The 16,826-nt window shown below is 43.3% G+C and overlaps 1 protein-coding gene across 2 annotated transcripts in view; it reads left to right on the top strand.

The window, feature by feature from the left end:
- Positions 1 to 16,826, top strand: part of vps39 (VPS39 subunit of HOPS complex) — a 124,089-nt gene that overhangs the window by 87,703 nt on the left and 19,560 nt on the right. For both annotated transcript variants that reach the window (XM_041214106.1, XM_041214107.1), the window contains 2 exons: positions 4,476 to 4,604; positions 9,293 to 9,395. In XM_041214106.1, coding sequence (XP_041070040.1) covers positions 4,476 to 4,604; positions 9,293 to 9,395 — 232 coding nt within the window. The remainder of the gene's footprint in view (positions 1 to 4,475; positions 4,605 to 9,292; positions 9,396 to 16,826) is intronic.

Below are 16,826 nucleotides of genomic sequence, written 5' to 3' on the forward strand. Positions count from 1 at the left end.
CATGCAGCATGTCTTTGGGGATGAGGCTGTCATTTATTCCGCTCACATGACCCAGCCAATGTAGTTGCTGCTGACTCAAGGGTAAACATGCTGGGGATCCACACTGGTGTACTACCCCATTCGGCACTTTGTCCTACCAAGAGATCCCAATATTTGTTTGATGCAGTGGAGGTGGAAGCTGTTCAGCTGCTTTTCTGGGCTTGCATAAGTTGTTCAAGCTTCGTTACTGTAGAAGAGGATGGTGAGAGCACTTGGTACACATGAAGCTTTGTACTTTTGGTTAGTTGGCTTTTGGTACACACTCGACTTCTCAACTTTGACATGACAGCTGTGGCCTTGGCAATCCTGGTGCTGATTTCAGCGTCAAGGGATAGGTTGCTAGTGATTGTTGATCCAAGGTTTGTGAAGCTGTTGATGACCTCCAGAGTGAGGTTGTCAGTGTTGATGGAAGGTGGCGTTTCTGTGTCATGGCCCATAACTTTGGTTTCCCTGACGTTGACACCCAAGATGAGTCCAAACTCCTTGCAGGCCTGGAAGAACCAATCTACAAGTTGCTACAAGTGAACTTCAGTATGAGATGCCAGGACGGCATCATCAGCAAACAGCAGCTCACGGACTAGGATATTGCATATTTTGGCCTTGGTGCGCAGTCTTGCCAAGTTGAACAACTTGCCGTCAGCTCTGGCATGCAGGTAGACACCCTCATTTGAGTTGCCGAAAGCATGCAATAGCAGCATGGAGAAAGATATGCCAAAAAGAGTGGGTACCAGGACACAATGCTGCTTTATCCTGTTGCTAATCTTGAAAGTGTCTGATGTTGCTCCATTGTAACTGATGGAACTGTGCATGTTCTCATGGAAAGAAGAAATGATGCCCAGGAGGGCAGCTTATTTTCCGCAGCAGTTTAAAGAGTCCGTCTTTGCTGATGAGGTCAAAAGCCTTGGTGAAGTCTATGATGACACAGTGGCCTGCGCTGTTTGCGGCACTTCTTCTGTAACTGCGGAAGTGAGAAAATCATGTTGATCTGCCAATACTGAAGCCACACTAAGACTCAGGCTAGATGCGTGATGCCAGGGTCTACAGTCTGGCCAGAGCAACGGAAGCAAAGACCTTCACCACAATACTTAGCAAGGAGATTGCTTTCTTAATTGTTGCAGTCACTGCAATCACCTTTGTTTTTGCATCACAAAAAACTTGAGGCACAAATCTTTCCTCCCAACAGAGAGATACGTGTTCATGGAGATGCTGCATGAGTGCTGGTTTTCTACTTTTGATGATTTTAGGTGAAATGCCATCGTTTGCCAGGATCTTGCCTCTAGCAGGACGGTGGATGGTCTTGTTGAACTCTACAATGATGGGTTCACTGTCCAGCTCCTCCATAACAAGAAAGTCTGGAATTGCGCTGAAAGCTTCTTCACTGACAACATTCTCTCTTGTATAGAGTTCAAGGTATTGCTCCACCCACCTTTTCATCTGCTTGCTAGGTTCAATGATGATCATCCCTGACTTTGTCTTCAAGTGAGCTGATTTGGTTGCTCCTGGGCCCATTGCTTTCTTAATTGTTTGATACATCCCTCTAGCATTCCCAGATTCAGCAGCAGATTGTATACTATTGCAGAGTTTCAGCCAATATTGATTGGTGCAGTGCCAAGCAGTCTAGTGAGGCTTGATTTTGGCAGCTCTGAGAACTTGTAGTTCATGAGGGCTCTCGGTTGCAGTAGCTGACTCCATTTCAGTCCAATAAGCCTCCAGCCAGTCATCATTCTTCTGATCTCTTTTCCAGTACGCAGTGACTACAGAGTTTATTCATGACATGAGTATTTATGGCATGTAAATATATTACAAGTAGGAACCCTCCACAGGACAGCATGACATTCAACTTGCTACTGAGTTGATCTCTGTACCTCAAGCGGAAATTTCGGCGCCCATCTAATTAAGTCACACTGCCCACTCTTACAGGCCTCATAAAATACCATCCCTTATATTTGAAAGCACTTCACAGACAATGGAAACACTCTGAAATGTAAACATTTATTTTGTAGGCACACATAACAGGCAAGTTGCAAACAGCATGGTCCCACAAAGCAAATGAGATGCATAGAAATTACAACATGGAAACAAACATGCCACCTGGCCCAATCGGTGTGTGACAAAAGTTTGCCCTTCACATGTGAGCCAATATTTCTCACCACATTTACCCACTCTGTTCCCAGACCTATTTACTCTCTCTCTCTTTATCCATCCATCCAATTTAATCTTCACTTTGTCAATCTCTACCTCAACCACTAACTGTGGAAGTGAATTCCACAGCCTCAAGAAGTTTCTCCCACTCTCCGTCCTAAACCTCTCACATTTAATCATCTGTGGCCCCTGATTCTTGACCCTTTAACTACTGAAAACAGCCTGTTTGTATCTACCCTGCTCCATCTTTCATAATTTTAAGCACTTCCATCATATCACGCCCATAATCTGTCCTTCTAACAAAAAAGACTCATCGTTTGAAGTCTGCCTTGACACTTCCTCAACCCAGGCAGCACCTGATGAATCTATTTTGTATTATTTCTAAAGTCTCAGTACACTTCCTGTAACGTGGATTCCAATACTGCACACAATATTCAGAGTTGTTTATGTGCTCATCATTACTTCTTGGTTTTTACATTCTATACCTTGTGATGAAACCTATAATTCCATTAGCTTTTTTTTCACAATTTCATGATCCTTAAATGCTGTTTTATTCACATTCAGCTGTTTAAAGAATGCACTACTGTGATATTGGAACACTGGTAACAACCTGAGCACAGCCAACCAATACTGAACCAGAAAATGGCCAAAAATGCTGGCCTTGCAAAGGCAATTGTATGTCACATTTCATCAAATCTCTGCAGCTTGTAACACAATTTTAAACATTTTGGAGAATTTGATTCCATAAGGTTTCAAGCTTACCTTGCACTTGACAGACTCCATGAGGCCGGTAGATTTCTATCAATTTGTCATCAGATTTCTATATTTGGTGACTTCCTGGCAAGTTATTTTTGCTATATGCAGATGAAAAGCATTTTGTGCAACTGTAGCAATTATTTTTTTTGGGCAGTTGCGACTTGACAATATGTTCAGAGCCCTGCTATGAAACTTCAGTTTATAGCATTTGGAGACTGATCCCAATCATTGCAGGTTTGGCTTTGACCTGCAGTTCTTTTGAATGAAATACATGTTGAGGTTCAAGCTTGAAATAATCCCTTTGTGGCTCAACTTCAAGTACTGGTGTATCATATTACTGTAGGTGGATGGCTGGGCCCTTCACAGCTAATCCTGGCAAGGAACAAACTGCTGAGCAAATACACAGCTGTTTTCTAGGTATTGATGGAGGAATCTGTTTTCTAGGTATTGATGGAGGAATAAAAATTGGCGAGGATCCATGGCAGAACTCCCTGAAAAGGTGCCACATGACCTTTTACATCCACCTAAAACAGGCACTTGAATCTTGCTTGAAGACCTAATCAATGATGAGAACTCCTTTAGCATTGCATTGGAATGGCAAGCTAAACTATGTGCTGCAGCCTTGTTGGAGCGATGCTTAAACTCGCAAACTTCAAGAGTGCTACTAAACTGAGCGGACATTTTCGGATAATTATAAATGAGGAAGAACGTTCTTGGGTTTAAAATCTTCCATCCAAAAAAAGCTATAGCCCCTTCTTTGCAACATCCAACCATTTCTTAAGTGGCTCCAGGATTTTTGCTTCCATTACTCCATTTGGAACTCATTACATGTATTGCTCAACCTTTTTGTGCAGAAGTGTCTCCTAATTTTAGTTTGAAACTTGTAATCTATTGGTTCAAACCTGTGTTCACTTTTTCCATGCTATTTACCTCCTCTGTACTAAGGCTACTAGTTCTTTTTTGATTTCCTTAGCTTTTTCAACACCATTCACTAGGTGTGTGTGTTCCTGGTTTTTCTTTGTGCAGTGCTTTGTTGGTTTAGCTAGGCATTTAATGGTCATTGACCAGAAAATAAAATTTAATGCAGCTAAGTGTAAAGTACTGCACATAGAAAGGAAAACTGAGGGTGACATATTACTCCATGAATCCTCAGGATGAAATTGAAAGAGACCTACGAGTCTTGTATACTTGATGCTGAATATGCCCAAACAGTATAGAGCAGCAGTCAACAAGTCCAAAGGAATTCTGAACTGTATGGCCAAAGCAATAAAATACTAATTATGATATACGCAAACTGGATAATGCTCTGATCAGATCACACCTTGAGAACAGTGTTCAATTCTGTCCACTTGCATATTTTGTCCAACTCATTCTATCATTTCTGAGCAGCCAATTTGGTAGGGTTCTTTTCTTCTCCCCCATCTCAACCTTTTAAAAATATCACAAAAAGCTTCATCGGCCTTGGGTTGCTTTACTTCTGACACCTTGCATGTGGTTTATAAAGATTGGATTATAATCACCCTGGGTTACTTTTCCAGATGAGATTCCTGTTCCTGCTGGAATGGAGGAAGGGGAGTTGGGAGAGCATAGGAAAAAGCTGTTGTGTTTCTTGGAAATTTCAACGCATTATCAACCCAGCAAACTCATCAGCGACTTCCCATTTGATGGTGAGTAATCAGTTCTCTGAACAAAATATTAATGAACATACCTTGTTTGGATATCTCATTGTTTTGGTGAGATGTGTAGTGAGTGTCTGAGGTAGCGGTTCATAGTTACTGAGAAGTTTTGTTAAATTTATGAATGTAATCTGCAAAAATAATGAAGTATTAATCCTTATGCGAGCATGTGTTCCTATATAATTTTAAAAAGAATTGCGTTTGGTGGAAACTGATAAAAGTTTCATAGCAAATACTGATGACCTTTTACTCATTCCAAGCTCTGTTTCTTTTACGTGCTTTCACTTTTTAATTAGAAATAATACTAACACATTCATCAACATCAGATTTATTGTTTCCTGAACTGTGCAACCTTTCAAATTACAAGCTTAATGTCACTCAACCTTCACTTTCTGATCTTTCTTAATCTCTTTTACACTTTTGAACCTTCCAAGAGTCTTACACTAAGCACAAATTTAGGTTTTTATAGACAGTACTGCAGACATCATTAACCTAGGTATTAATTTATACTGGCTCTATTGGGCTCTGTGCAGTACAATAATGTGAGTTCAGATTATACAGGCACAGCCTAGCCGCAGCCTGTAGAGCATTAATGTAGGATTGTATTTATACAAACATGTATAGGGCACAGTCTACAACTTTAATTATGGCTTTGGTTAAAATAAGAGACTTGCGGGGTGAAGATTTCTAAGTATCTTAGTTTCCTACTGTCTCCAGAGCCTTATTGTCATATTCTTAATTTTTTGTCAAGTTTTCCTTCATAAGCTCCAATTTCCACAGTTATTGCGGAAACGACTTATGGAAACCTATCATGCTGTAACTACATCCTTTGACACTTGTGGAGCATCAGGTTTGAATCTCCCAGCTCCTCTCTGTATGAGTTAGAGAAATTACTTTTTTTTATTCTTTCACTTTGGCTTGCCCATCCCTATTTGTCCTTGAGAAGGTGGTGGTCTATCACCTTTTTGAACCGATGCAGTCGAAGTGGTGTAGGTACACCCTCAGTACTGTCAGGAAAGGAGTTCCAGGATTTTGACCCAACAGCAGTGAAGGAATAAAAACAAAAATAGTTGGAAAAATTCAGCAGGTCTGACAGCAACTGCTAAGAGGAATACAGTTAACATTTTGAGTCCGTATGACTCTTCATCAGAACTAAGGAACTAAGAACAGTGAAGGAATGGTGATATAGTTCCAAGTCAGGATGGTGTATGGCTTGGAGGGGAACCTGCAGGTGATGGTGTTCCCATGCATCTGCTACCCTTTTCCTTCTAGGCGGTAGATGTTGCTGATTTAGAAGGTGCTGTCGAGTTACTGCAGTGCATCTTGGAGATGATACACACTGCTGCCATTGTGCGTCAGTGAATGGAGGGAGTGAATGCTTAAGGTGGTGGATGAGGTGTCAGTGAAGCAGGCTGTGTTTGTCCTGGATGGTGTTGAGCTTCTTGAGTGCTGTTGGAGCTGCATTCACCTAGGCAAGTGGAGAGTATTCCATCACACTCCTAACTCATGCGTTGTTAGATGAATTTTGGGAGTCAGGAGGTGAGCCATTCGCTACAGAATTCCTAACTTTTAATTTGCTCTTGTCGCCACAATATTTGTATGGCTGGTCAAGTTCAGTTTCTAGTCTATGGTAATCCCCAGGTCTGGGGATTGATAGTGGGGGATTCAGCAGTGGTAGTGGTGATGAACGTTGAGGGTAGAGGGTTAGAGTTTCTTTTGTTGGAAATGATCATGGCTTGACACTTGGGTGGTGCGAATATTACTTAACACTTATTAACACAAGTCTGAATATTGTCCAGGTCTTGATGTATGTGGACACGGCCTGTTTCAATACCTAAGGAGTATAGTACATTGCACAATCATCAGTGAACATCCCCACTTCTAACCTTATGATTGAGAGAAGGCCATTGATGTGAAGCAGCTGATTATGGGTAGATCTAGCTCACTCCACTGAGAAACACCTACATTGATATCCTGGGACTGAGGTGATTGACCTCCAACAACCACAACCATCTTCCTTTGGTCTGGTTATGACTCCAGCCAGTGGAGAATTTCCCCCCAATTCCCATTGACTCCAATTTTGCTAGGGCTCCCTGATGCCACACTTGGTCAAATGCTGTCTTAATATCAATACCAAGGCTGTGATGAGGTCTGGAGCTGACTGGCCCTGGTAGAACCCAAACTGAGCATCAGTGAGCAGGTTATTGCTGTATAAGTGCTTCTTGATAGCACTGTTGATGACACCTTCCAAGACCTTGCTGTTGATTAAGACCAGACTGATGGGGTGACAATTGGCTGGATTGGATTTGTCCTGCAATTTGTGGACAAGACGTACCCGGGCACATTTTTCTACACTGCTGGGTAGATGCCAGTGTTGTAGCTATGATGGAACATCTTGGCTGGAGCCAGTTCTGGAGCACAAGTGTTCCGTACTACTTCCGGAACATTGTCAGGGCCCATAGCTTTTGCAATACACAGTGCCTTTAGCCATTTCTTGATATCACGTGGAGAGAATACAACTGGGTGAATCACAGATTCACAGTGCAGAAGAGTCCCTTCGGCCCATCGAGTCTACACTGACATGTGAGAAACACCTGACCTACCTACCTAATCCCATTTACCAGAACTTGGCCCATAGCCTTGAATGTTATGACAGGCCAAGTGCTCATCCAGGTATTTTTTAAAGGATGTGAGGCAACCCGCCTCCACCACCCTCCCAGGCAGTGCATTCCGACTGGCATCTATTGAGGACCTCAGGAGGAGGCCGAGCTGTATCATCTACTCGGCACCTCCAACAGTGCTGAGTAGATGATCCATCTCTGCCTCCTCCTGAGGTCCCCAACAGATGCAAGTCTTCAGCCAAACGCTACAGCCTTATCTTTTGCACTGATGTGCTGTGCACCCCCATCATTGAGCATGGGGATCCTCTAGTTAGTTGTTTAATTGTCCATCACCATTAATGACTGGATGAAGCAGGACTGCAGAGCTTTGATCTGATCGTTGGCTGTGTAGTTGCTCGGCTCCGTATATCGCATGCTGCTTCCACTCTTTGGCATGCAGGAGCCCTTTGTTGGAATAAAAACAGAAAATACTGTAAAAACTCAGCAGGTCTGGCAGCATCTGTGAAGAGAGAAGCAGAGTCAATGTTTCAAGTCCAATATGACTCTTCTTCGGGATTGCTGTTGTAGCTTCACCAGGTTGCTACTTCATTTTTAAGTCTGCCTGGTGCTCCTCCTGGCAGGCTCTCCAGCAGTCTTCTTTGAACCAGAGTTCATCCACTGACTTGATGAAGCCCTGTCTTCACACTGAGGATATTCTCCATTATGCTGTGTGGCACTACCACAGTGTGAAACAGGATAGATTTAGAACAGGTCCATCAGCTCAAAATTGGGCAACTATGAGATATGGTAGAGTGAGGGATATGCCAGGGCGTGAGATTACAGCTTGTGGTTGAATACAATTGTGCTGCTGCTGATGGCCCACAGTGCCTCATGGTTGCCCAATTTTGAGCTGTTCTAAATCTATCCTGTTTCACACAGTGGTAGTGCCATACAACATAATGGAGAATATCCTCAGTGTGAAGACAGGACTTTGTTTCCACAAGATCTGTGCAATGGTCACTCCTATCTATGTGATCATGTTTGCAACGGGCAGATTGGTGAGGATGAGTTCAAATAAATTTTTCCCTCTTGTTTCCCTCACCACGTCCCACAGGCCCAGTCTAGCAGCCATGTCCTTTAGGACTTGGACAGTTTGGTTGGCAGTGGTGCTACCAAGTTGTTCTTGGTAATGAACATAGAAGTCCCCCACTCAGAATATATTGTCTGCTCATTCCATTCCCACTGTTTCTTCAATTGATTTTCAATATGGAGGAGTACTGATTCATCAGCTGAGGGGGAATGGTGGGTGGTAATTAGCAGGAGGATTCCTTGCTCATGTTTGACCTGATGGCATGAAACTTGATTGTGTATGCAGTCAATGTTGATAGCTCCCAGGGTAACTCCGTCCTGATTATATACCACTGTGCCATCACCTCTAGTGGGTCAGTCCTGATGGTGTTAAAACCAATTCTACTTAAGAAGTATTACATCAAGACAAAATATGTGATATTAAAGTAGAAACTTAGTTGTGTGTACACACCCTGGACCAATTAACCCCTGCTTTCGGATCCACTTCACCTGAAAACTGTATTTAATCTTAACTTCCTTTCAGGAAATCAACGAATTAGGAAGAGGTATAAACGTTCCTCCCAAGTCTTTTAGCATTGTTTCAGCACTCCTGTACTGTACATTAGAAAGCTGCTTGCCTGATTAGCAATCCCTGTCTAACCTCAAAATTTTTTCGGCCCTAATTTTTTGTATTAACGATACATGCTCTTTTATTGCTCTTTTGAAGAGTCATCTTCAATTCCTTCTGAGCACTGCCCAACAAGACCTTCCTCTTTCCTACTGTGTCACAAAAGCACTCTGCACTATTCTCTACTCTAGTTCATTCTTTTCATCGGTCTTTGGTTCCTGAAGTTGAAACCTGGCATTGACTTATTGCTTTCTAATTCATCTCATCTTTTCACTTCAACTCTAGTAACTTCATACACCTTGATCTTCACTTTGATGACTACTCAGTGGGGAAATGAAGGGTGAAAGTGAATGTTATGAATCATGTTTCTGGTTGTGTTTCAGGGTTGCTAGAGGAGCGAGCATTGCTGATGGGTCAGATGGGTTTACACGAACAAGCCCTTTTTATTTATGTTCATATACTGAAGAATATTAAAATGGCCGAAGAGTAAGTACATCACTTTCCATTTCAGGAGTTCTGCTATCGACAATTAAAATTACTGGGCTTTAATGCATTCTTGTTTTAAGGGTCTCTGGACCTTTTTAAATAAGTAAATGTTGGGCCTGCAATGCTGGGGTCCATGGGCTCAAATCCAACATCGACTAATGAATGAGTCTGGCTGCTCCTTGGGTATGGATGGTTCTCCACGAAGTGAGAGCAGAATGAATTTGATGTAATTCTTGTACGTTTATTTATGGGTGACTATCTGTTGGCACCCATGACTGGCATTCAAATCGTCTGCTGAGACTTGGTGAGGGCCGGGCAGTTTTTACTTGTTTTGCACTCAAATCCAGCACAATCTGGGAGAATCAGTCAAATTATTTGCAAAAGATTAGGGAATTTTAAACGTAGTTGAGTTACACCAAAAAATACTTGTGTTTTCTGCAATCTTTTTACACTGGTTCAATATACATTTCACATGAATAATGTCCCACCCATAAAACTGGACACTCCCCAGAGTGAAACTGCGAGATTACACTAATTCGGGAATACTATTCAAATTGTGCTCATTTTCCTAGGTGTGAGGCAATAGTGGGCACATTTGAAAAATATTTTCAAATCAGATATATTTAAATGACTAAGAAACTGATTATATTAAGAAGATGATAGTCCATGCAATTCAAAGGGTAAGTAGTGGTATAAATACAGAATTGGACTAGTGACAGGAAACAAAGGGTGGCAGTGAAGCATGTTTTAAGAATGCGAGGTGATTTGCAGTGGTGTTCCCAAGGATATGTTGTGGGCCCAATACTCTTTTTCCTTTTTTTAAATGGCCTCAACTTGGGTGTAGAGAGCAGTATTGTACAGTTTGCAGATGATACAAAACCTAACAAAATTGTAGATAGTAATTAGATGGAAAACTTTTTAACCTCGGCCACCTCTGTGCCAAAACTAAACTAGCCGCTATAGATATGCATGGCTCTGAATCTTCCTATCAGTGGCGAATGTTACGAAATCCAGACTTACCTTGGAGTCGAGTGCGAGGTTGGGAACTCCAACTCCCAGCAGGTCTCGAGATTCCACATATGCATAGACCAGGACCAGACTGCACATAGGCAGTTCAGCAGGGTTCTTTGGACCAACGACGGGCCCAGCGCACTGTGCAGAAAGGGGAAATGGCACTAAAACCCAGATCATGTGACTGGGAGAGGGGTACCATTGAGAACATGTCCTGGCAGGGCCCAGGGAGAGGGGCCAGGGGAAGGACCCGAAGGAAGAGACAGGGATAGGAAGTGCTCCTGGTTAAGTTAAGAAAAAAGAGGAGCAGAGAAAAAGACTTCAAGGAGGGAAAGGGCTGCAGATAGCAGACTTTAAGTGAGTGGGCTCAGGAGAAGCCCCGGCAATCAAAGTGGGCTCAGGAGAAGCCCTAGCAATCCAAGAAGGCAGCAGAAGATTATTGACTACGTGCTGCGGGTCTTTGGGCCTAAGGTAACCCTTTGAAGCAGTAGTGTTCTGCTTGACAAGGCAGAAGAACTGGCGTTGTGCTTTTGAGTTGGTACTTGAGTGCATACTTGGGATTCCAGGAGAATGGAATCTAGGGAGACACAATTGAAACCCTGCGAGGTGGGCCATCATTGATGCTGTCCAAATTGAAGTGACTTGTGGAGAGAATTTCATGGGTAGATCTATGAAGGTGAAGACTGGAATCCTTCCTGAGGGAGACAGAGTTTCAGTGAGATTGGTTGTCGCACAGTGATTACTGATGTCTGGGTGGGTTGCATCCACCGCTTATTGGCAGTGCGGGGTGTTCAACCACAATTTGTCTGTTAATTCACATATATGTGGTATTAACTCTGAATGTTAGAGTATAAGGTTGATATTGTAAATTGTTTTATCTTTCTGACCTTGTATAGTAAAATTTATTTTTGTGTTCAAAATCCATGGAATCTTAATTCTCTTAGTAATTGCCTTGAATCTCAAACTTTATCTAGTTTAAACAAAATGTTATTGGTCCCTAACCGGATCTTACAAAAAACTTGGGTGTCTAGTCTAGGATTATAACACAAAGCTGTGGCTTATGCTGCTAACTGCATTTTAAGTTATACTTCTACGTTTTTGATCAACTGCAGTGGGCACTTCCTGTTCTGGCTGCAGCATGGATCTACTTTTATTCTTTCATGGGATGTGGGCATCGCTGGCTAGGCGAGCATTTATTGCCCATCCCTAACTGCCCTTGAGAAGTTGGTGGTGAGCCACCACCTTGAACCGTTGCAGTGCTGTTAGGAAGGGAGTTCTAGGATTTTAACCCAGTGACAGTGAAGGAACAATGATGTAATACAAAGTCAGGATGGTCATAGAGGTCTACAGCACATAAAAAGGCCCTTTGACCCATTGAGTCTACGCTGGTTAAACAAGTACCTAACTATTCTAATCCCTTTTTCCAGCACTAGGTCTGTAGCCTTGTATGCCATGGCATCGCAAGTGCACATCCAAATACTTCTCAAATGTTATGAGGGTTTCTGCCTCTACGACCCTTTCAGGCAGTGAGCTCCAGATTCCCACCACTCTCTGAGTGAAAAAAATTCTTCCTCACATCCCCTCTAAATCTCCTGCCCCTTACCTTAATCTATGCCCCCTGCTTATTGATCTCCCCCACCAAGGGTGAAAGTTCTTTCCTGTCCACCCTATCCATGCCCCTCATAATTTTATACACCTCAATCATGTGCCCCCTCAATCTCCTCTGCTCCAGGGAAAATAACCTTAGTCTATCCAATCTCTCCTCATAACTAAAACTCTCCAGCCCAGGCAACACCCTGGTAAATCTGCTCTGCACTCTCTCTAATGCAATCACATTCTTCTTATAATGTAAATTTCAGGACTGCATGCAGTACTCTAGCTGTGGCCTAACCAGTGTTTTATACAGTTCCAGCATAACCTCCCTGCTCTTATATTCTATGCCTCAACTAATAAAGGCAAGCATCTCATATGCCTTCTTAACCACCTTATCTACTTGTCCCGCTATCTTAAGAGACCGGTGGGTCCCTCTGACCCTCGGTACTTCCCAGGGTCCCACCATTCATTGTGTATTCCTGTGCCTTGTTTGCCATGCCCAAGTGTAGCACCTCACACTTATCTGGATTAATTTCCATTTGCCACTGATCAGCCCATCTGACCAGCCTGCCTATATCCTCCTGTAATCTAAGGCTATCCTCATCACTATTTACCTCTTCACTATTTACCACCCCACCAATTTTTGTATCATCCACGAACTTACTGATCAACCCTCCTACATTCAAGTCTAAATCGTTTATATATACCACAAACAGCAAGGGACCCAACACCGATCCCTGTGGAACCCCACTGGACATCCAGTCACAAAGATACTCCTCGACCATCACCCTTGTTTCCTGCCATTCAGCCAATTCTGGATCCAATTTACCAAATTTCCTTGGATCCCATGAGCTCTTACCTTCGTTATCAGTTTCCCATGCAGGACCTTATCAAAAGCCTTGCTGAAGTCCAAGTAGACTATGTTAAATGCGTTGCCCTCATCTACACACCTGGTCACCTCTTCGAAAAATTCAATCAAATTGGTCAGACATGACCTCCCCTTAAAAAAAAAACCATGCTGACTGTCCTTGATTTATCCCTGTCTCTCCAAGTGTAGATTAATTCTGTCCCTCAGAATTGCTTCCAATAGTTTCCCCATCACTGAGATTAGACTGACTGGCCTGTAGTTCCCTGGTTTATCCCTTCCTCCCTTCTTGAATAATGGCACCACATTGGCTGTCCTGCAGTCCTCTGGCACCTCTCCTGTGGCCTGAGAGGTATTGAAAATTATTGCCATCGCCCCTGCTATCTCCTCCCTTGCCTCACTCAACAGCCTGGGATACATTTCATATGGGCCTGGAGATTTATCTACTTTAAAGCCTGCCAGACCCCTTCGAACCTCCTCCTTTTCTATACTAATTTCTTCAATTATATCACGGTCCTTCTGCCTGATTTCCATGTCCACATTGTCCCTCTCACTTATGAATACTGACACAAAGTATTAATTTACAACCCTACCTATGTCTTCCGGCTCCACACACAAATTACCACTATGGTCCTTAATGGGCTCGACTCTTTCCCTAGTTATCCTCTTACTCTTAATGTACTTTTAAAATAAAGTTCCCCTTGAAGGAGGTACATCCTCCAATCCCGCCACTACCACATAGGCCAGTTGAAGAGGGGAAGTTACACTCTCCGATCACACAGTGACCACAGAGACTCAGGCTTCATTTACCAGTTTTATTCAAGCATGTGCAAGGGAGCTCCAATCATTCCTAAGAATGATGACCCAGCTCCCAGATTGATTACATTTCGTTACTTTTGTACTTTTTCTTAACATAATACATTTGAATACATCCAATTGGTAACTGACACACCGGTCCCATGCTAACTCTATCCTATTGAGTACATAAACATGTGATGTTGCTACCAATTATTCTGAAGGAGGTATACCTAATTACCTTATCCAATCAAAATTAAAACACGTACGCAAAGACCTTGGTTCTCACAACTCAAGACTGTGTTTCATCAAAGCCCCCTCTTTGTCTATTGTATGTCTTCCCATATCTAAGCTAAAACCACCTGCCCCTCTCCTATGTGAGGGGGGAGTACACTTAATCTAATTCATGTCCTGCTTGTGTCTCCAGTCTGTGCAAGGTACATCTGGTAATCGCCAACTATTAATATGTTTAACAGCCAGGTCTGCCAGGAGAGTTTAAGTGTTCTTTAGTAAATTCTTAGTGTTCTCTTTCAGCATTTTTAATTTTCCCCTAACACCCCCTACACATTCTGTACTTCTCCAAGGCTTCCGTTGTTTTGAGCCCTCGATATCTGGCATAAGCCTTGCTTTTTCTCTTTATCCAATCCTGTATATCCCTCGTCACCCAGGGTTCCCTGGATTTGTTGTTCCCACCCTTTATGTTCACTGGAATATGTTGGTCCTGTACTCTCTCTATTTCCTTCTTGAATGAGTCCCACTGCTCTGACGCAGATTTACCTAAAAGTAGCTGCTCCGAGTCCAGTCTGGCCAAATCATATCTGATCTTATTAAAATTGGCCTCCCCCCAATTTAGAACTCTGATTTCTGGCCCATCCTTGTCCTTTTCCATAACAACCTTGAATCTAGCGGAGCTATGATCACTATCTGCATAATGCTCCCCCACAAATACCTCTACCACTTGCTTGGCTTCATTCCTTGAAAGTAAGTCCAGGACCACCCTCTCTCTTGTAGGACCTTCTACGTACTGGCTTAAAAAGCTCTCCTGGATGCATTTTAAGAATTCCGCTCCCTCTAAACCTATCACACTATGACTAACCCAGTTAATGTTGGGGAAGTTGAAATTGCTCACTATTACTACTCTATTATTTTTACACTTTTCTCTGAAATTTGCCTACATATCTTCTCTTCTATTTCTCTCTAACTGGGGGCCTATAGTACACTCCCAACAATGTGATTGCTCCGTTTTTGTTTTTCAATTCTACCCATATGGCTTCATTTGAGGAGCCTTCTAAGATGTCATCCCTCCTTACTGCTGTAATTGATTCCTTGATCAATATTGCAATACCCCCTCCTCTTTTACCTCCTTCCCTGCCTCGCCTGAAGACCCTATATCTTGGAATATTGAGCTGCCCATCCTGCCCCTCTCTCAACCATGTCTCTGTAACAGCAATGACATCATACTTCCATGTGTTAATCTCATCTGCCTTATTCATCAGACTCCTTGCATTAAAATAAATACAATCCAACCTTGCCAACTCCCTTGTGCTTTAACTGGCAGATAATTCCTATGCCTTCCAGGCTCACTTGCTCTCTCTTCTAATTTTGGCTGTGCATCTTCCCCTGCTGAAGCTCCTCTCAGGATCCCATCCCCCTGCCAAGTTAGTTTAAACCCTCCAAAACAGCACTAGCAAACCTCCCTGCAAGGATTTTGGTCCCATTCCGGTTCAGGTGCAACCCGTCCGCCTTATACAGGCCACACCGCCCCCAGAAACGGTCCCAATGTCCCAGAAGTCTAAAGCCCTCCCTGCTGCGCCATCTCTCCAGCCATGCATTCATTTGGACTAACCTCCTATTTCTGTACTCACTAGCGCGTGGTACTGGAAGTAATCCAGAGATTATTACCTTTTGAGGTCCTGTTTTTTAATGTTTCCTAGCTCCCTAAATTCTGCTTGCAGGACCTCACCCCTCTTTCTACCTATGTCGTTGGTACCAATACGTACCATGACCTCTGTCTGTTTGCCCTTCCCCTTTAGAATGCCCTGGAGCCGTTCAGTGACATCCATGACCCTGGCACCAGGGAGGCAACATACCATCTTGGAGTCACGCCTATGGCCGTAGAAACGCCTGTCTGCTCCCCTTACTATCAGGTCTCCTACCACTATTGCTCTATCCCTCCTTTTCCTCCCCCCCCACCGTGCAGCTGAGCCTCTCACTGTGCCATGAGCGTGGCTGCACTCCTCAGATGAACCATTACTCTCACCGTTTTCCAACAGAGAAAAACGGTTCTCAAGTGAGATGCACCCTGGGGATTTCCTGACTACCTGCCTGACACCTTTCTCCTGACTGATGGTCACCCATTCCCTCTCTGTCTACCCTTCCATAAGCTGTGGGGTGACCATGTCTAAAAACGTGCTATCCACAAAACTCTCAGCCTCATAAATGCACCTCAGTGCCCCCAGCTGCTGCTCAAGCTCCGAAATACGGAGCTCAAATAGCTGCAGCTGGTGGCATTTCCTGCCCACATGGTCGGTCAGAGCGCAAGGACAGTCTAGGACTTCCCACATGTTGCAGGTGGTACATGACACAGGACTGAGCTGCCCTGTCATGCCCCTGGTTGGAAAAAAACCCCTTACTTTTAAGTTAAATACAGTAAAAGAAGTTAAATTATTTATGTACTTTAAGTAAAAACTAGAACCCTTACCTTTCCTTGGCTTAATTTATTTTAAACTGGAGAAAAACTGGATGAAAAAACCGGTGTGTGGCTTGGAGGGAACCGTGCAGGTGGTGGTGTTCCCATGCATCTGTGCTCTTGTCCTTCTCGGTGATAAACGTCTATGGTTTGGTGGAAGGTGCTGTCAAAGGAGCCTTAATGAATTGCTGCAGTGCACCTTGTAGATGGTAAAAACTACTGCCACTGTGTGTCAATGGTGGAGGGAGTGAATGTTTAAGGTGGTAGATGGGATGCCAATCAAGTAGGCTTCTTTGCCCTGAATGGTGTTGAGCTTCTTGAGTGTTGTTGGAGCGGCAAACATCCAGGCAAGTGGAGAGCATTCTATCACACTCCTGACTTGTGCTTTGTAGGTGGTGGACAGGCTTTTGGGAATCAGGAGGTGAGTTACTCACCACAGAATTCCCAGCCTCTGAACTACTGTTGTAGCCACAGTATT

The sequence above is a fragment of the Carcharodon carcharias genome, chromosome 20 (assembly GCF_017639515.1).
Source record: "Carcharodon carcharias isolate sCarCar2 chromosome 20, sCarCar2.pri, whole genome shotgun sequence".
NCBI lineage: Eukaryota > Metazoa > Chordata > Chondrichthyes > Lamniformes > Lamnidae > Carcharodon > Carcharodon carcharias.